Source organism: Trichechus manatus, unplaced genomic scaffold, assembly GCF_000243295.1.
Source record: "Trichechus manatus latirostris isolate Lorelei unplaced genomic scaffold, TriManLat1.0 scaffold00121, whole genome shotgun sequence".
Lineage (NCBI taxonomy): Eukaryota > Metazoa > Chordata > Mammalia > Sirenia > Trichechidae > Trichechus > Trichechus manatus.
Window position 1 is genome coordinate 1,264,663 of NW_004444057.1, and position 20,291 is coordinate 1,284,953.

General features: G+C 40.3%; 1 protein-coding gene across 4 annotated transcripts in view; it reads left to right on the plus strand.

Annotated features, from left to right (window-relative positions):
• The window catches only part of SNX24 (sorting nexin 24), a 171,326-nt gene that overhangs the window by 40,636 nt on the left and 110,399 nt on the right, over positions 1–20,291 (plus strand). The window contains exon 1 of one of the 4 annotated variants that reach the window (XM_023738667.1): positions 14,343–16,397. The exons of 2 other annotated variants lie outside the window; for them this stretch is intronic. Coding sequence is in view for 1 of the 2 variants with exons in the window: in XM_023738666.1 (XP_023594434.1) it covers positions 16,280–16,324 (45 nt within the window). In the remaining variant the exon portion in view is untranslated. Of the gene's footprint in view, positions 1–14,342; positions 16,398–20,291 lie in introns of those variants that run through there. One more of the 4 variants, XM_023738666.1, reaches the window with a different exon arrangement.

Sequence of the window (20,291 nt, forward strand, 5' to 3'; positions counted from 1 at the left end):
TCTGGTCTTTTTTTGTGTGTGTTAGAATTTTGTTCTACATCTTTCTCCAGCTCTGTCCAGAACCTAGAGAGACTTTTTAAAAACTTTATTTGAAATTATTTCTAAAGTACAAAAAATTGCAATAGTAGTGTGAAGAACATTCATTAACCTATATCGAGATTCATCAATTTTTAACATTTTACCCCTTTTGCTTTACTGTTCTCTCTCCTCTTTTCCTCCCCCAATCTATACAACACGTGTGTGTGTGTATATGTGTATATCTATGTAATTTTTTTTCCTGAACCATTTGAGAATAGGTTGTATATATCATGCTTTTTTACTCCTCAATTTTTCAGTGTATATATCCTAGGGACTAGGATATTCTCTTCTATAACCATAGTAAAATTGTCAGATTCAGGAAATTTAACATTGACACAATATATTCCAAATTTGTCAGTTGTCCCAGTAATGTCCTTTAGAGCATATTTTCCCCTGGTACAGGATCCAAATCACATGTTTATTTAGTTGTCATATCTTTTTAGTCTCTTTTAATCTGAAACTGTTCTTCAGCCTTTCTCTTTCATGACGCTGTCATTTTTATACAAGACAGGTCAATTGTTTTCTAGACTGCCTCAATTTGGGTTTGTCTGATGTTTCCTGTTGGGTAGCTTTGGGTGATGCATTTGGGGCTGGAATATTCCGTTATTGTTGCTGTGTCCTTCTCAAGGTATCACATCCAGAGGCATACGGTATCTGTCCCTAATTAGCCATGCTAATTTTGACCAGTTGGTTAGGTGTTGTTTGTTTTTCCGTTATGTATTTACTATTCTTCCTTTTGTAATTCATAAGTACCATGTGGGGAGACACTTTGAGATTATATAAATATTCTGTTCTCCATCAAATGTTTCTTATTTAGCATCCATTAATGACTCTCACCTTAGTCAATTTTTCCTATGATGGTGGTAAAATGGTGATTTTCCAACCCTATTCTTCCTTCTTTGTAAGGAAGAGGTTTCCTGTTAGAGGAGATTTTTTAAAGAATGTTTTTACAGCCTGGTCTTGACCATTAATTCCCCCAAAATTATCCTAAGACTACAAAAGATGTCACCTTGAGGACTAAGGTGCACCTGACCCAAGCCATGGTGTTTTCAGTCACCTCATATGCATGCGAATGGTGGACAGTTAATAAGGAAGACTGAAAAAGAATTGATGCCTTTGAATTGTGGTGTTGGTGAAGAATACTGAATATACCATGAACTGTCAAGAGAATGAACAAATCTGTTTTGGAAGAAGTACAACCAGAATGCTCCTTAGAAGCAAGGATAGCAAGACTATGTCTCACATACTTTGGACATGTTATCAGGAGGGATCAGTCCCTGGAGAAGGACTTCATGCTTAGTAAAGTGGAGGGTCAGCGAAAAAGAGGAAGACCCTCAAGGAGATGGATTGACACAGTGGCTGCAACAGTGGGCTCAAGCATGGCAACAATTGTGAGGATGGCGCAGGACCGGGCAGTGTTTTGTTGTATTGTTGCGATGAGTCAGAACTGACTTGATGGCACCTAACAACAACAACAAGGCTATAACTGATTATTTTTAAGGAAAGGAGCCTCAGTTAAGCAGTGAATTTAACGTTAATCCTTTTTGTACCTATTCTGAAATGTTAATTACTAGTTATCCCTTCAATAACTTTCTATGAAAGTTATAAAAATAAAATTTATAGTACAGAAATGTGTGAAGTCAAAACTAAAAGTCCCCTTTTCTTCCCTCTCTCTCATCTCTCAGGGGCAATAGGTTGGTATATGCCTTCCAGACAAAAATGGAACCATAATTATTGTTCTGCTAATTGCTTTTTTGAATTGAGAATTTATGTATCAAATACTTTTGGCTTTATGAAGCTTTACTCAACACTTTTTACCTTAGGATATTTTTCTCTGGTTGAAATTGTTTGAGAGTGTTGACTTTAAAATGCTTATTTTTATTCATTGTAATATTAACAATCTAGTTTTTAAAATCCTGATTGCTAGGTAATTTTGAGACTTCTCTAAGGCAAAATGTTAAATTAAAAAAGCAGGTTATCAAGTGGTTTGTACAGTATGAGACTATTTGTGAGAAAAAAATACCAAATCAATTTTATTTCTATAGATAAATGCATATTAGTTTGTTAATCATGGTTACCTTCAGGGAGGAGGCTGGTTTAGGGGAGGTAAATGGGAGAGTTTTAACTTTGTTGTGATTTGAAAATTTTACAGTGATAATGTATTCATATTTTTAATAAAACCAAATGCAATCCATTTTCTAAAAGTCAATCAGTGTAAGTTTTATATTATTACCTCACAAAATTTTCACTTGTCACTTCCCACTTATATTCATATTCTAGCAATAACACATCCCCCCAAAGAAGGCCTCTCATTATTCTGGAGAAGTATCACTAGATTGTGAAGTTTTATAAAACGTTATATTGACTCTAGTTTGATTTGTTTTATGTTTGAACTGATTTTTTTTTTCCAAATTCTTGTTGTTATGTTCAGCGGTATTATTCTTTGAATAGGCTTTTATTGGGCTGGCCAGGAAAATTAATATTTCTGTGAAGAAATGTGTTCTGAGTCAAATACTGACTAAGGAACAAACATATAAGTACCAAATCTGTGTGTAATTTAAAGCCCGCCTAGTGACCAAAATGATGCTTCTGGCAGTGAAATAGGAACTGTAAGTGTAAGTGTGAGTGTACAGAGTGTTGTGAGGTCAAAGGCATAAGTCTATAACATAGTTAAGACCTGCAAACAGTGTAGTAGGCCTCGCAGCAGATAATTCTTTTTGTTTTTCCCACAATGACTAATTTTGAAAAAATTAAACCTACAGAAATATTGCAACAGTGCAAGAAGCACTTATATTCACCAGTTGTTAACATTTTGCCACATTTGCTTTATATTCTCTCTCTCCCTCCTCCACCATCTTGCTCCCTCTCTCTCCACACACACACACACACACACACACACACACACACTTCTTTCTTTTTTTTAATTGGGCAGACCCTTCGAAAGTAAATTGAAGACTTACTTTCACCTCTAAATTATAACATTCACCCCTCTGACCCAGTGATTAACGAGATCAAATGCCTGAATCAGCTATTACATTGATAGTGTAATGGTGATTTTCTAATTTTATCATTTCTTCTATGTTGATTAGCTGGCATTTTTCTCTAAAAAAGGTTTTTCCTTTCTTCCTTATCCCCTCATATCTCTGTAGACTCATAGATTTTTTTTCTTAATTGAAAGATTTTTCTAGTGTAATTCTTTTTAATACTCATATTATTCCAAATTTATCCTGTGATATTCTCTTCAAGTTGACTCTTAAGTTCTTTTTTTTTTTTTTTTTTAACGAAGAGAAGTTTATTTCCTTACAGTAAAGTAGGCTAAAAGTCCAAATTCAGGGCATCAGCTCCAGGGGAAGGCTTTCTCTCTCTGTCAGCCTTCTTCTCTTCTGTGTCCCCTGGACTAGGAGCTTCTCTGTGCAGGGACCCCAGTCCAAAGGACGCGCTCTGTTCCTGGCACTGCCTTCTTGATGGTATGAGGTCCCCGACTCTTAAGTTCTTTTGATGTAACTCTATTTGTCTTTGAGTACGCTGCCTTGTTTTCTGCCCTGACAAGATGTCCAGGTTCACCTTGTACTTTTCTAGACTTGGGAGTGAACCACTTTTCCAAGGAACCCTTCTTCCTTTTAGTGGGGGATGGTATTTAAAAACCAAGATTTGGGTGCTAGATATGCTGCTGGGATATTATTGCTTCTAGACCCTTTTAGTAGATAGAACTAGGAAATATAGTGTATGTGTATGTCTGTGTGTGTATTGGTATATAAATATGTCTATCCATCACCCGTCTGTCAGTTTGTCATACCGTGGTGGCTTACATGTTGCTATGATGCTAGAAACTATGCCACTGGTATTTCAAATTTGTCAGCAGGAGCTAAGACAAAGACAGACTAGGAAGAAAGTTTAGCAATCTGCTTTTAAAAATTAGCTAATGAAAACCCTCTGGCTCACAAAAGAATATTGTCTGATATAGTGCTAGAAGATGAGCCTCCTAGGTTGGAAAGTGCTCAAAATACACAGTGGCTGCAACAGTGGACTCAAGCATACCAACAATTGTGGATGGTGCAGGACCAGGCAACATCTTGTTTGGTTGTTCGCGTGGTTGCCGTAAGTTGGTGCCTACTCAAAGGCAAATAGCAACAACAGCATACCCATGCCGGACACGGCTGATTGATGGCAGCGCTCTTGTCCGTTGAGCTGGACGCAGTCTTGGAATCCTCAGCAGTACAGTATAGCCATCCTAGTCAATCAGATCTAGCATATGAGATGCATATCCTGTTTCTAAGGTAATTAAATTTTATCAACAAGTTGACATCTCAGGCAGAGCTTATCATGTGCGTATTCATGTGATTGCTAGAACAGTTCCCTCTGGTCTAGCATATCTGAGGCATAATTACTTGCAGCTGGCTAAGGCCGGGTCTGCTCTCATACCTTGGTGGCCTCCCTGGTGGCCACCATTCCTATCATCTCTGAAACCTCTTGACATGTCTAGCCCCAAACCCTTGTATTTCTGTCTTAAAGTTAGACTACCTATAGTTTACCAGATTTCTGACAGATGCTCTGCCCACTTGCCCATATTTTTTCAGTTGCTTCATCTTGAGTTTATTTCTCTCCCTATAGCCAAATTCAACAATAGCATATGTACAGTCAGAAAGGGTCTTTTTTGTATAAGTCTTGCTTTGTTTCTGTGATAAACCACAGCTTATTTATAGTAGGCCATAGCTTGTTTGTAATAGGCCACAGCTTGTTTATAAAGCAGCGAACTCCTCCCAGCTACTATTTTCTTGGTTTATATGATTTTTAAAAATTATCACATTATGTGACTGCCCTCAACCAAACATATTGGCTTTAGTGAGGTCTGAGGTTTAACTCTAACCACAAAAAATAAATTCTTACGGCTTTTGACAAATGCGAATGGAACACTGAAGTAAAGCCTCCCAAATCCTATGTGTGTCAGTCCCCCGGTGCTCAGTAACTTAAAATGGGAAAACAGAAATGTTGGCTTTCCTCTTGTTTATTTCCTACAATAGATCAATAGAGCACTTTGGAATATTGCACTTAACTAAAGTGTTATTTAATAAGAGACGCATGAACGTGTCTATTCAGAGGTCTCTCTGCCTACGGGTGAATTTTCTGATCTTCCCTTCATTGCCTCATCAGTATGCCAGTAGGTGTCACTGTGTACATTAAATGGAAATCAAAGATGTCATTAAGAGAATTTCCAAAATTAAGTATCATTACAGTTTTTTTTAAACGAGAGCTTCTGACGGTAAGCAAGACTATTAATACGCCATCATTTTTTTTTAATTTTTGTTTTTAAAGGTTATCTTTTTAGGCTATTAAGAAAACATGACAACGTTCTTTCTGTTCCCCGTCCTGCCACCTTTTATGAGCTTTTGCACACATGCGAAGATACTTGTTTTGCGTGCATTCATAAGAACCAGATAACAGTATATAGCCCACCATATTAAATGGAAACAGTGGGTTGTTTTACACTTGTTTATGTCACTCGCCTGGTGTGGAACTTCATTGCTAGAAACCTCTTTCTTGGGGGGTAGGCTTTTTCACTCTAAATATTTAGTTTTGAAATTCTAGAGTATTTTTTAATAACTACCAACAAGATGCAATGAATAAATCTCTGTGTGGCTGTGTGTGCAAGCACACATATGCTTGCTACCTGAGGATTTTTTTTAACAAGTATTTTTAGGCACTGTATATATTTATTAGGCTATTCTTCAGGGTTTTTTTTGTTGTTGTTGTTGTTTTCCTGTAATGGAAGAAACTGTGCTGACCACATTTCCTAAAATCTTAGTGGAATTTAATTGTTTGAGTGTCTGAGTCTTTTTCTGTGGATTCATTCTCCTGCTCACCCCTTTGAAAAAGTTAAAGTATATGACTGTTTGTCTTTCAGTGCCTTTTTTGGGAAAAAAGCAAGATATTCACTTATTCATTTATAAAGCTTTGATATTCAAATTGGCAGTATCATAGAATGGTTTCTTCATTTAAGAATAGATGTTGAGACTATGCAAATGTTCTAGGGCAGTGAGAATTGTGATCTGTGGTCTGAAATACTTCTGTGTGACTTTTCTTTTCAGAAGAAAGGTGATGATGCTTTCATGAAGAGTGACTTGGGGAAGATTCATGGCGACAGATTGTATCTGTGTGAAACTTCAGGGCATAGGTGCGCTCCTGCAGAGCCGGTGTTCAGCCACTTTCAACTCCTTCCCTGATATACATAATACAAATGGAGATGTGGTCTTTTGGATGGCAAGGGGAAAATTGACTGCAAGATATAATACATACAGCAATTAAAATGTAGTGGAACTTACTCAAAACTTTATTTATAACTTTTTAAATTAATAACAAAACCAGAAAAAAACAAATTCATTGCCGTGGAGTTGATTCCGACTTATAGTGACCCTATACAGAGTAGAACTGCCCTATAGGGTTTCCAAGGCTGTAATCTTTATGGAAGTAGACTGCCACATCTTTGTCCCACGGAGCAGCTGGTGATGTTTCGGTTAGCAAGTGAACGCTTAACCACTGCCCCGCCAGGGCTCCTTTAAATTAATAATACAGTACTCAGAGTAAAACCCCTCCTGAATCCTAGTCCTTATAGGCAGCGTGGTGCAGTGCAGTGAGCTTGTGCCTGGAGTCAGAGGGTTGGATTGCCATAGAGCCACCACTCCCAGCTGTGTGTCTGCGGGCAGAGCTCATGCTTCTTGCAGCCTTGAGTTCCCTGGTCTGGGGAAGGGGGACAGGTGTTGTGAATATTAAATATGGGGCTTTGGCTGAATCAATAACATTTTGTTTTTTAAAAGAAAAAGAGAAAGTAAAATCAAAGTAAACATGAAAAGCGTGTAAACATCTCTTAAATTTTGATGATGGATAGATGTGTCCACTTATATTGTTTTCTGCCCAGGGACTCTGATTTTGTTGGTCAGGGTAGGGGCTAGGGCATTGATATCTCTAGAAAACTCTGTAGGTAATAATGTGTAGCCACTGGTCTACAGGGCTTCTTATTACTAAGCAGGGGGGCCAACTGTGGTTGATGGGGCTGTTCCTAAAAAGAGTCTGAGAATTGGAGGTGAAGAGCCTTATAAATGTCCCTCATCCTTTGGTGGGTGCAGGACGGTGACAGGAGGGTCAGGATATAAACATCAGCCTTACAGCGTGTGTGCATTATTGGTCATGGGCTGTTCTGTCCATTCTTGAGAGCTTCTTTTTCTTGGTATTGTTATCCTTGATTTCAGAGCTTTGCTGTGTCATTCCTGCTAGAATAACTTTTACCACCTGCTGCCAGCCTTTCCCCTTGAGATCTCTGTCTCACCTGAAGGAGCCCAGTCTCCTCTGCTGTTTCACTGCTATAAGCCTGGTTGGGGATGATACGTATCTGGCCAGTGTATACTTGGCTGGGGGTGGTGGTGACTTTGGAACTAAAGTAGTAAATCCTGTACTTAAAAACCAAAAACAAGCCCGTTGCTGTCAAGTCGATTCCGACTCATAGTGACCCTATAGGACAGAGTAGAACTACCCCATAGAGTTTTCAAGGAGCGCCTGGTGGATTCGAACTGCCGACCTTTTGGTTAGTAGCCATAGCACTCAACTACTATGCCACCAGGGTTTCCAATCCTGTGCTAGTGATAGGCTTTTGGCAACAGATGTTCTAAGGGCAGGGTTGGCACTAACTGTGGCAGTAGTAGCTTAAGTGAATTTATTGCTTCAACTATCAGGGAGTCAATAGAAATTTACCATTTACATCAGAAGAAAAGTTGTTTAATGTATAGTCTATTAATAATGCTTCTGTTGCATAATATAAAGTTACTTCAACACTTACTTGAGCATTGTCTCTTTCCTAGGTGCTTGGGCTGCAGTGATGAAGAAATTGAGTGAAATCTTAGTCTTCAGGGGCAATCTAGGATTTTAGGGAGGGTCAGCCTGGTCTGAGGGGCCGTTATGCAGTTGATTATTGGGCATCCCAGCCCCATTTACCACCCAAGTCCCGGACCTCATTGCTCCACTCCTGCCTTTGTTCCATACTCCTGCTTTAAGGTCTGTGTGAATATTGTGTGTCAGCTTGGCTGGGCCATGATTCTCAGTGGTTTGTCAGTCATATGATGTTGTGATCACTTCATGATGAGATTTGATATAACATGATCACCTCCATGATGGGATCTGCTGTGAGTAGCCAGTCAGTTCAAAGGGAGTTTCCTTGTGTGTGTGGCCTGCATCAAATATAACTGGACATTCTGGCAAGGCTCTTGGGCTTTTGCTCTGGATCCTGCAGCTGGCTCATTTTGTCTGACCTCCGGTTCTTGAGACTTGAGCTAGCAGCTAACCTGTGGTCTTGCCTGCTGATCTTGGGATTTGTTGATCTTTGCAACCTGTGAGCAAGAGTCTTGCTCTCTGACCTGCCAATCATGGGTTCCCCAGCTCCCATGGCTACGTGAATCAGGAGATGCCTCTATCTTGACCCACGGGCTTGGGACGTTGCAGCCTCTACAACTGTGTGAGCTGTTTCCTTGATATAAATCTCACTCTCTATATATTTGTATGCCTTACTGGTTTTGCTTCTCTAGAGAACCCAGCCTAAGACAGTCTACTTGTTGTTGTTAGGTGTTGTGGAGTTGGTTCCAACTTATGGCAACCCATGTACAGCAGAACGAAACACTGCCTGGTCCTGTGCCATCCTCACAATCATTGCTGTGTTTGAGCCCATTGTTGCAGTCACTGTGTCAGTCTGTCTCAGTAAGGGTATTCCTCTTTTTTGCTGACTCTCTATTTTACCAAGCATGATGTCCTTCTCAGGGACTAGTCCCTCCTGGTAACATGTCCAAAGTCTACCTAGACTCTGCTTATTTTGACTTTGTCTCCTGTCATTGCCCCTTGAACTTCAGAAATTTATCTTCCAGGATGTTGATCTTCGTCCTCCCTCTTGAATGTGTCTGACCCTGGCCTCTCAGAGTAAACAAATGCCCAGTTGATGCCTGGTTTCTGGACTCCTCCTCCAGAAATGGTCCCTTTGGAATCAATCCAGTCTCGCTTCTTACTGGGTGTCTGCATCTGGATGTCCTATAGGTACCTGAATGCAAGATGTCCAAGACTGATTTTATTATTTCTATTCCTTCTCCCCCTATTCCTAAGACAAGCAAACAAACAAAGAAGCAGTGTTCTTTGGTCCTTTGTGTCTTTATGATTCCAGGCATCACCTGCAATCCAGGTTCCCAGCATAAAACGTAAAAATGATTATTGTCTCTTCCTCATCTTGGCATCTACTATGGACCCTGGCCCTGCTCCCATTGTCCTCTTTGGCTGTCCCACCTTCTCATCTCACTAGGCTGGTAGCCAGTGCCTCACTCTTCTGCAGCAATCTCTTCCCTGCTGTGTCCTTTCATGCCTGTTTTGAATTTACCGTTCTGAATATTTCAGCTGCTTCTTGGCTGTCTACAGTTCGGAGGTCAGACTTGTGTTGTTGTTAGTTGCCATGGAGTTGGCTCCAACTCATGGCCACCTTATGTATAAGAGAATGAAATGTTGCTAGAGTCCCTTGCCATTCTCACATCACTGGTATTTTTTAGCCCATTTTTGCAGCTATTGTATCAGTCTGTCTCATAGAGGGTTTCCTTGTTTTTGCTGATCCTAATTGTGACCTTAATTTTGTTGTGTCTAATTGGTCTTAGAGTTAAATCATACAGTAAGAGACAGGACACTCTTATGCATTTTTTTTCCTTTTAAAATGCTTATTATTATTATTTTTTTACAACCCTTATTATTTCTTGGATTACATGGGTTAACATCGTTTTTTTAGTTGTGGTAAAATATATCTAACTTAAAACTTGTCACTTTAACTATTTTTAAGTGTACCATTCAATGCTATTAATTACACTCATAATGTTTACAACAATCACCACTAAATTTATTCCCAAAAAATTTTTAAATTTTTTCCCATAGAAAAATTTATATATACATTGTTATGTGACTCTATTTGCTCTCCTCATACTGTGACAGCACACTCCTTCTTTCCACCCCTGATTCCCCATGTCCATTCAGTCAGCTCCTAACCCTCTCTGCCTTCCCATTTCACCCCTGGACAGAAGCTGCCCATTTAGTCTCTTTTTATCTACTTGAGCTAAGAGGCACACTCCTCACGAGTATCACTTTATGTCCTACAGTCCAGTCCAGTCCCCTGTCTGAAGAGTTGGCTTCGGAAATTGTTTTAGTTCTGGGCTGATAGAGAATCCAGGGGCCATGCTTTCCGGGGTTCCTCCAGTCTCAGTCAGACCATTAAGTCTGGTCTTCTTGCTAGAATTTGAGATCTGCACCCCACTTTCTCCTGCTCCATCTGGGACTCTCTGTTGTGTTTCCTGTCAGGGCGGTCATTGGTGGTAGCTGAGCACCATCTAGTTCTTCTGGTCTCAGGCTGATGAAGTCTCTGGTTTATGTGGCCCTTTCTGTCTCTTGGGCTCCTACTTTCCTCGTGTCTTTGGTGTTCTTCGTTTTCCTTTACTCCAAGTGGCTGGGACCAATTGATGCATCTTAGATGGCTGCTTGCAAGCTTTTAAGACCCCAGATGCCACTCACCAAACTGGGATGCAGAGCATTTTCTTAATAAGCTTTGTTATGCCAATTGACTAGATATCCCTTGCAAGCATGCTCCCCTATTCCCAAAATTTTTTTTATTGTCCCAAACAGAAACTCTTTACCCATTGAGCAATTACTCCTTCTCTTCCCTCCCTCCAGCCCCTGATAACCTCTATCTACTTTCTGTTTCTATGAATTTGCCTATTCTAGATATCCATATAAATTGAATCACATAACATGTGGCCTTTTGTGTCTGGCATCTTTCAGCCAGCATGTTTTCAAGGTTCATCCAAGTCATACCATGTATCAGGACTTCATTCCATTTTATGAATGAATAATATTCCATTGCATGTATGTACCACATTTTGTTTATTCATTCTTCTATTGATGGGCACTTGGGTTGCTTCCAGCTTTTGGCTATTTTGAATAATGCAGCAAAGAACATTGGTGTACCCAGGAGGGGAACCTGTGATTCTGAATCTTTACTGTATTGATTGGAGTTGCCTATGTTAGCCACTCATTCAGGATTAGTAGTCCCTCCCTGGGTAGTGCAAATGGTTAACAGCTGGACTACTAACCAAAAGGTTGGAGGTTCAAACCCACCTAGGGGCGCCTTAGAAGACACGTCCTGTGATCTACTTCCGAAATGTCATAGCCTTGAAAACCCTATAGAGCAGTTTCATTCTGCACACATGGGGTTGCCGTGAGTCAGAATCTAACTAACAAGGGCAACTAACAACAATGACAGTCCCCCACCTCAGTGGGAGGTTTAGTAAACACAGGTATTAATTGCATTAAAAATATTTATAATAAAGCATCATAGCTTTATTATAAATATAAAGTTGGGATCACTTGTTTGGAGATCTGCTCAAATGTTCTGAGCACTAGCTTAAGGCCCTTCTCACTTTCTAACCCAGATATTGTTCCTGTCTGTGGGATTACATTTATAATTACAGTTTTCAGATTCAGGGAGGTACCTAAGAATTCAAGCTTAACTCTTTCATGAGGAATGGGATATATGTTCTCCCACTTACAGTTTCCACCTCTCAGGTTTTTTGGGAAGCTGCTTTCTCACTGGTAGTGCATGCTGCTGCCAGACAAGGACCTGCATAACAGTTTGAAACTTCTTTAATGGGCATGTGCCACAGACTACTGTTTATAGGGTATTATATGAGGTGTTTGAATTTCTGGTAGGAAAAATAGAAATTTTGAAATTTTTCATTTGGGATACATAAGTCGTTGTGGACTCTGGGGCTAGAATTTGTGGGACAATGTATGTCCTTCGATATAGTAAGGGTAGGCTTGTGGGATGGGGCAAGAGAAAAAAAATCCATACTATCCACCAAAAATTCAGACACACTCAGTGATTCAGCATGCTTCCATTAATGAAAACACATGGTATCAACAAACAATTCAGAGCAGAAAATAATTGACTCGTTTAAATGAATGTCTGACCATTCACTACCTTCCTGGTTAAACTCTGTCCCATCGGTTACAGTCTAGTCTGTTTGAGTTGTAAATGTCTCAGGATAAATCATCCAACTACAATTTATTAAGTAATCGACTCAATGGCAGTGAGTTTGGTTTTGGGTTATTCGGCAAGGTAAATTTGGCACTGGGGACAGAATTAGAATAACAGCTGAGAGTCAAGTGAAGGGTATGTATATAGAAACAAATACATATGGAACAGCAAACCACAAATGTGTCAGGTGTGTACAGAGATCCTAAGAAGCTGCATGGGAGAGGGTCCTAACTGATGAGGAACAGCTTTGGGTGGCTAGGTGACAAAGAAAGGCTGCATGGGCAGTCTATGAAGAAGGACAGAGTCTTTCTAGCTTATGAACTCGCCCCAGGGGGCCAGAGAGAGAGAGTATGAGAGTGGGAGGGACTCTTGGTCTGAAGTTCAGGGAGTTGTGCAGACTCCTGAGCCAGTGGCTGGTCCCCGATGACTTGGCCCTTGGTGGCCGGGGACATTTTGACCTGGCTTAGGATGGCTGCGGATGACGTCTGCCCTAACTCTTGAGTGGTTAGGGTGAGAGAAGAAATACCATAGAAGTGGCTGGTGATGAGGATTGGAAATGTGGGAAGTTGAACCCTGGGAATTGGATTCATGCTGATCCTCGCCACGCAGTTAGGGATGAAGGTGAGATTTGCCCATCTTGCCCCTTTAATAGAGCAGTCTGTGTCACACATACAGATCCAGAGCACAAAGTGTATGAAGCAAACGTATTTGGGAAAATAGCATGTGGCCTGTGGTTCAGATCACTGAGTTTACAAGTGCTCAAAGGCATACATCTGGGTCATTGAAAAATAATATTTTTATTCTAATCATTTCAAGATACAAAGCCTTTAGCGGAAGCATTTTATGTGGTGTGATTTGTGAAACGGCAAAACACAGTATTTCTTGAAGAATCTAGCAAGTTTGAAATAAACATTTACATTTAACACCTTTCTGCTTTTCTGTTACGTTTTTTCATTTTGAGCTGATCGTGTAAGTGAAAATCAGAATCTATGCCAGAAAATTTCCTTGTCAGATCTACATAAGCAGAGGTGGTCTGGGCAAGCCATGGGAGTTGGTCAGTGCTAACATGGCCTTGTGGGGGAGGAAGTGTGATCAGGGTCATTTAGCCACCTCCATTCTTTGCATGCCAGGGCCAGGGCACTGTGCTGGACCTTGAGGACCTAAGGGGAGAGTCACCTCCTGTCTTCAGGGAGTGCCAGGTCTGAGGAAGGGCCACACGTGTGAAACATGAAACCAACCAAGGCTTGAACACAGCGTTACAGGAAACCAGAGGAGAGCAATGATCTTAGTCTGGGAGGAAGCCACAGAATTTAGGTGAGGTGGGAAGGGAAGCCTCACCAATGCAGAGGCTGTTGAATGGGATCTGAAAATCCTCTCATTCAGACTCTGTTTTTTCCTTCTGAACTGGTACATTTTTCTTTCCCTTTCTCTCCATTATTTTCTTTTCTTCACTCACCCTCTGCCTCAAATTTCTTCTGTTCATTCTTCTCTTCCTCCTCCTGAAGGTCTAAGTAAAGAGATGGGGAAGAAATGAATAATAGCAGCTAACATTTATTAAACATTTTCTTAGTGTTGGATGCTATGCTAAGCACTTTGCATGCATAATCTAATTTAATCCTCAGAGCAGTTCCTTAAGGTTTATATGCTGTTAGTATCCCCCTTATGGAGGAGGAAAGTGAGGCACCCGTAAATTCTGACTCATAGTGACCCTATAGGACAGGGTAGAGCCACCCCATAGGGTTTCCAAGGCTGAAATCTTTACGGAAGCCAACTGCCACATCTTTTCTCCTGCATAATGGCTGGTGGGTTTGAACTGCCGCCTTTTGGTTAGCAGCCAAGCACTTAACCACCAGGACCCCTTAAAGTGAGGCACGCAGAAGCTAAATAACTTGCTGAGAGTCACACAAGTTAGAAGCAAGACTTGACCCCTGGCAGCATGACTCTAGTGCCTGGTTATTTAATGCACTACTCGTGTTCCCTGGGTTTGGAATATGGGCCGCTGGTGCTACAAGAGATGATTTAAGTGATGCCTAGATATTAAATAACATTGATTCACACAGGGAGAAAGTTATTCCTTTTGCATTTATCTTTTAATCCTACGTCCTCAAAAAAAAAAAAAAAAAAAAAATTCCCCAAAAGCTTGATTCTAGTCTTTAACCCGGCTTTATTTTACATCTCTCTTTCTAAGGAAGAGAGCAGGTTTCAGGCTCAGAACTTTCACCAAGTAACATATTTTAGTGTATCATTTTGATTCTGTTGTATTTATGTTCATTCTCACCTTCAAAAAGTCTATTTAAAGAAAAATATAAAGTCCAGAGAGATATGGCAGTTGTGACAGAAGGTGGAAGGTGGTGTGAGAATGCCTATTTGGGGGAGCACTTGCTCCTCAAGGGAAGAATTAAGGAGTAAAGATAACAGCCAGACAACCATGAGAGTAAAGCTTTAGCTTTCTTCTCTTTTTTTAACCTAGGATTGAGGGAGGGCTGGAAAAACTTTTCCACGTGCTAATTTTTCTTTCTTCTGTTTGAGGAGTCACATGGTAAGGTATTAGGAGTCAGTCTGGCTTAGTGAACCCTGTTCCAGACATGTAACAGATTTATCATTATACAGCCATCTATCTGCATTGGCACTGGCAATGGAAAGTGGGTTAAAATTGTTATCTTTAAAACCAAGAAGAACAATTTGTATGCCCCAACCAGCTACTATCAAGTCGATTCTGACTCTGGCAATCCCACAAAGTTTCCAAGGCTGTAAATCTCTACAGAAGCAGACTGCCACATCTTTCTCCTGTGGAGCTGCTGGTGGTTTCGAACTGCTGACCTTTTGGTTAGCTGTCAATCGTTTTAACCACTGAGACACCAGGGCTCCTTAATTTGTATGCAGAGGACCCTAATCTGATATCTTAATTCTTTGAAACAACTAAATTCACCTGTTTATAAGTGAATTTTAACTATATCTCAAGTTATCCACTTTTTTTTTTCCTGGCAGTGCCTCAAGAATCAAAGAAACGCCTATTTAAACTTCTTTACACAGTGGTATAAAAGTTCTAAAGCCACTGAATTCTGAGTAGTTACAGCTCACTAAATGGTAATTCTTTTTTTTTTTTTTCCCAAGGACAGCACAATTAGATTTTGGTAAGATTGAGATTTCAGTGTCTTTTGGTGCATTTGTCAAGACAGATTCACCAGTAGTTTGCAAGTGTTCATGAACAAATCAGGTTAGCAATACATTGATACCAGCACAAATAGATTGGGCTCATCACTGCATAGACAAAACAGTCAGGAGATTGGGTTGGTGTTGTAAGCACAAGTGGCATGATATAATGAAGTTGTATTCCATTAAGCTCTTGTGTACAGGGGAGCAAAATGTCATCACCTGAATGTGGCTGCATTTCTGTGATACAACCTCATCTGTTCCGTCAACTAGTTTTGCTCTGATCAATAAGCAGTTTTCTGTGGCCTTTCACTGCTGTCAGATGTCATTGAGTGATGTAAACGCACGTCAGAAACTAGAAACTTGACAGCTCGCCCAGACAGCTCACCCAGAGTGGGAAGGGAGAGAGGAGAGGGAAATCGCAGCCACGGACATGGTTGACAGCTGACATCTCCTCGGGGTAACTGATTGGGTACTGTAGCAGCCGGCACTTTTTCCATATAAATACAAAGGAAGATGATCCTGTTATGTGTAATACACAGAGCAGATGTTTTAAAATAATTTAAGGGAAAAATTATTATTGTAAACTGTAACATATTGATTGTGTAGATTGTTTATATAGAATGTACAAAAAACAGTTACTGTTCGTATTTGACTAAGAACAACAAAGGAAATGAAAAATGTTATAGTTCTACCCATTTTCTCTATTATCTCCTGCCAAAACTAATTTAAAAAGTTTGTGTCAGTCCAGAAAGAGGTGTAGCCAAAAAGACAGTTCCTGTAACAGTATTCATGCAATAGAATGCTATGTAGCAATAAAAGGAGGAAGAGGAAGCTCTTTATGTCCCCATATGGGAAGATTGCCAAGATCCATTGCTAAGTGAAAAAAGCAGGAGGTAGAGTGGTGTGTAATGTGTGGTCTTTGTGTAGAAGGAAGGAAATAAGACTGTTCACATGGCAGATAACAAGGCCGAAAGGATCCCTGCGAGACTGTTAACAGTGAGTACCTGAAGAAGGGAGTGAACGGTGGCAGCTGGTTGAAGAGTTGGGGTTGTGAGGAAGACTTTTCACTGTATGTCTTTTTATGTCTTTCTTTTCCTTTTTTTAAATGATATTTTACTGAGTTTTTGGTGAAAGTTTACATAGCAAGTTAGGTTCCCATTTGATAATTTCCACACAGATTATTCAGTGACATAAGTTACATTTATCACAGTCTATCAACATTCTCTTTTTTTTTTTTTGTTTTGAACAATTTCTGCATGTACAGTTTGGTGACATTGATTACATTCTTTGAGTTGTACAAGGATTCTAACCCCCCTTTTCTGAGTTATTCCTCCCTCATTAACATAAACTCACTGCCCCCTAAGGTTTCTATCTAATCTTTCAAGTTGCTGTTGTCAGTTTGATTCCATACAGATAGTTCTTAAAAGCACATAATACTCAAGACAGACCTTTTTTACTAGTTAAGCTAAACTGTTGTTTGGTTTTAAGAAGACTTCAGGGGATATTTTTGGTTTAAGGTTAAAAGATTATCTCAGGGCAGTAGTTTCAAGGGTTTATCCACCATCCATGGCTGCAGGAAGTCTGGAGTCCATGGGAATTTTAAATTATGTTCTGTATTTTCCCCCTTTTGGTCAGGATTCTTCTATGGAATCTTTGATCAAAATGTTCAGTAATGGTAGCTGGGTACCATCCAGTTCTTCTAGTCTCATGGCAAAGAAGGCAGTTGTTCATGGAGGCAATTAGCCACACATTCCAGATCCTCCTCCTATTCCTGATTCTTTTTCTTCTGTTGCTGCAAGTGAATAGAGACCTTTTATTGTGCTTTAGATGGCCACTTGTGTGCTTTTAAGACCCCAGACTCTATGCAGTGAACTAGGAGGTAGAACAGAAGCAGTAAACATGTTATTAGGCTAATTAACTGGGATGTTCCATGAAACCATGACCCTAAACTTCCAAACCAAGGAATCTAATCCCATGAGGTGTTTGGTTGTACATAACCAGGTTTAGCAGATACTTTTTTTTTTTTTTTTTGGTTGTTGTAAATATATCTATCACACAACTTTTTCTAGTTCAACTGTTTACAGGTATACAACTTAATAACAGCAATTAACAATAATTGACAGTGCAACCCTACCCTTCAATTAATACGATTTTTCCATCACCGTTAACCTCCCTTTTCCTTTTTCCTCCCACTGGTAACCACTAATAAACTTTGGTCTCTGTACATTTGCTTTTTCTTGTCTTTTTATATAAGTGATGTCATGTAATATTTGTCCTTTTATGATTGGCTTATTTTGCTCAGCATAATGTATTCAAGCCCCATACTGTGGCATATATCAAGACTTCATTTCTTCTACTGGCTGAGTAGTATTCCATTATATGTATGTACCACATTTTGTTTATCTGTTCATCTGTTGATAGGCATTTAAGTTTGTAAAAATGGCTTGAGGGCAGTGTCTGACCTCCTGTGTCTTCCCAAGGGCGAAGGAGAATCAAGGTCAACAGCCCAAGACTTATTCCTATGAGGTGGAAGTCAGACATGCCTTCTCTCTCCACCATTTTTACCAACTCTGACACCACCTGTCCCTCTCATGGCACTCTACTTCTCTCCTGGGTTCAATAATTCATTGCAGTGGGTACAGAGAACTCACAGACCATACTCACAATTATGGGGTTTATTAGGGAAGTAACAGGTTACAGTTCAGGCTCAGGAGCACTCAAGGATAGGTTCTTCCATCAGGACAGCCTCTTCCCAGCCGTGCTCGCAGTCATACCTCTTCCTGGCCCTCAGTCTCTGCCTAAAGGCATTCAGCTTTCTCTCTCCATGGGCCGGGACTGTGCCATCTCCTGCTGCCAAGTCTCTGCCGCCTGGTCTCTCTTGCTGGGTCTCTCCTGCTACCACTTCTCACCGTCTCAGGGTTACAGCTCACTGTCTCTCCATCTCTTCTTCCAGGAGCTTCTTCATGCAGGGATCCTGGGTCCAAATGATGTGCTGACTCCTGGCTGTTATTCCTTGGTGGCAGTGGGATTCTATCTCTCCGGCCCCTGGAATGGCTCACCTCAAGCCCAGTGGGATGGCAAAACTAACCAATCCCTTTGGTGGGCCACAATTACCATATCTGCACAGTCCAGCCTAGTCACTTGGGTGGGAGTTACAAGACCATGGCTAGAAAGCCCACACAAAAATGATCCATCACACCACAAGGTTGTTTCCACCTTTTGGCTATTCTGAATAGAGTTGCAATCAACATTGGTGTTCAAGTCTCTCTTTTTTTTTTTTGTTTTTTGCTCAATAAATATATATATATATATATATATATATTATTGTACTTTAGATGAAGGTTTACAGAACAAATAGTTTCTCATTAAACAGGTAGTATACATATTGTTTTATGACAATGATTAACAACCCCGCGACATGTCAACACTGTCCCTTCTCAACCTTGGGTTCCCTATTACCAGCTTTCCTGTCCCCTCCTGCCTTCTTGTCCTTGTCCCTGGGCTGTTGTGCCCCATTAGTCTCGTTTTGTTTTATGGGGCTGTCTAATCTTTGGCTGAAGGGTGAACCTGAGGAGTGACTTCATTACTGAGCTAAAGGTGTGTCCGGGGGCCATACTCTCGGGGTTTCTCCAGTCTGTGTCAGGCCAGTAAGTCTGGTCTTTTTTTGTTAGTTAGAATTTTGTTCTGCGTTTTTCCCCAGCTCTGTCCAGGACCCTCTGTTGTGACCCCGGTCAGAGAAGTCAGTGGTGGTAGCCAGGTACCATCTAGTTGTACTGGACTCAGTCTGGTGGAGGCCGTGGTAGTTGTGGTCCATTAGTCCTTTGGACTAATCTTTCCCTTGTATCTTGTTTTCTTCGTTCACCCTTGTTCCTGAAGGTGTGACAAGTCTCTTTTTGAGTCTCTGCTTTCAAGTCTTTTGGGTATATACCTAGGAGTGGAATTACTAGGTCAATGGTAGTTCTATTTTTAGTTTTCTCAAGAACTGCCACACTGTTTTCTACAAAGGCTGTACCATTTTGCATTCCCACCAGCAATGGATAAGGGTTCCAGTTTCCCCACATTTTCACCAACATTTGTCTTTCTTTTCCTTTTTAAACCATTTGAATATATTATCTATTCAAAACATTAAATTATAAAAGGATATTTATTTTTCCCACACATGAAATGGCCTTAAATACTTGAAAAGATACGCGGTGGTTATCATATTAACAAAGGATATGTATTCCAAGAGCACTCTGGCTAAATTATCCATTACCAAAGCTAGAAATAGACATTCAGATATATTAGAATGAGGGGTAATGAAATCTCATAAATTGCTACTTAAAATGATTGTAATGTCAAGTATCACACTGACTAAAATTCTAGGACACTTAGGTAATAAAAAGAATAATAGCTATTATCTATTGAGCGCTTACTATGTGCTAGACACCTAATAAGTGCTTTATAAATAGCACTTATTTGAATCCTCACAGGGAAAGTATCATTGCCTCTGTTTTAACAGATGAAAAAAACCGATTCTCAGAGCTTATTGTAGGTCACACAGCTAAGAAGTGGTAAAGCTTGAATCTGAACCTAGGTTTTCAGTCTCCGAAGATAAGTCGAGGGTGTGAGTATTAGAGTGGAAACGTCAGGTGCATGAGTGTGTGTTTCGGGAGGACAGTCACCTTAGACTCACCATGTCAACAGGAGGAGAGCACAGTGTTGATCTGGGTCGTCCTTCATCATCCAGACTAAGCCAGTTTTCTGTTACGATGACTTTTTGACGCCATCTACATTTCCTTCCAGATCCTATCAGTCATAATCGTATTATCACAATTGGTTATAATTTTCTCTTTCCTGAGTTCCTCTGGGGAGGGACCATGTCTCTTTTGGGCCCATGGTACCCCAGCTCAGAGCCTGGCCCACAGAAAGCACTTGATAAATATTTGTTGAGAGGCAGATCCTGTAGTAATGACAAGAGTAC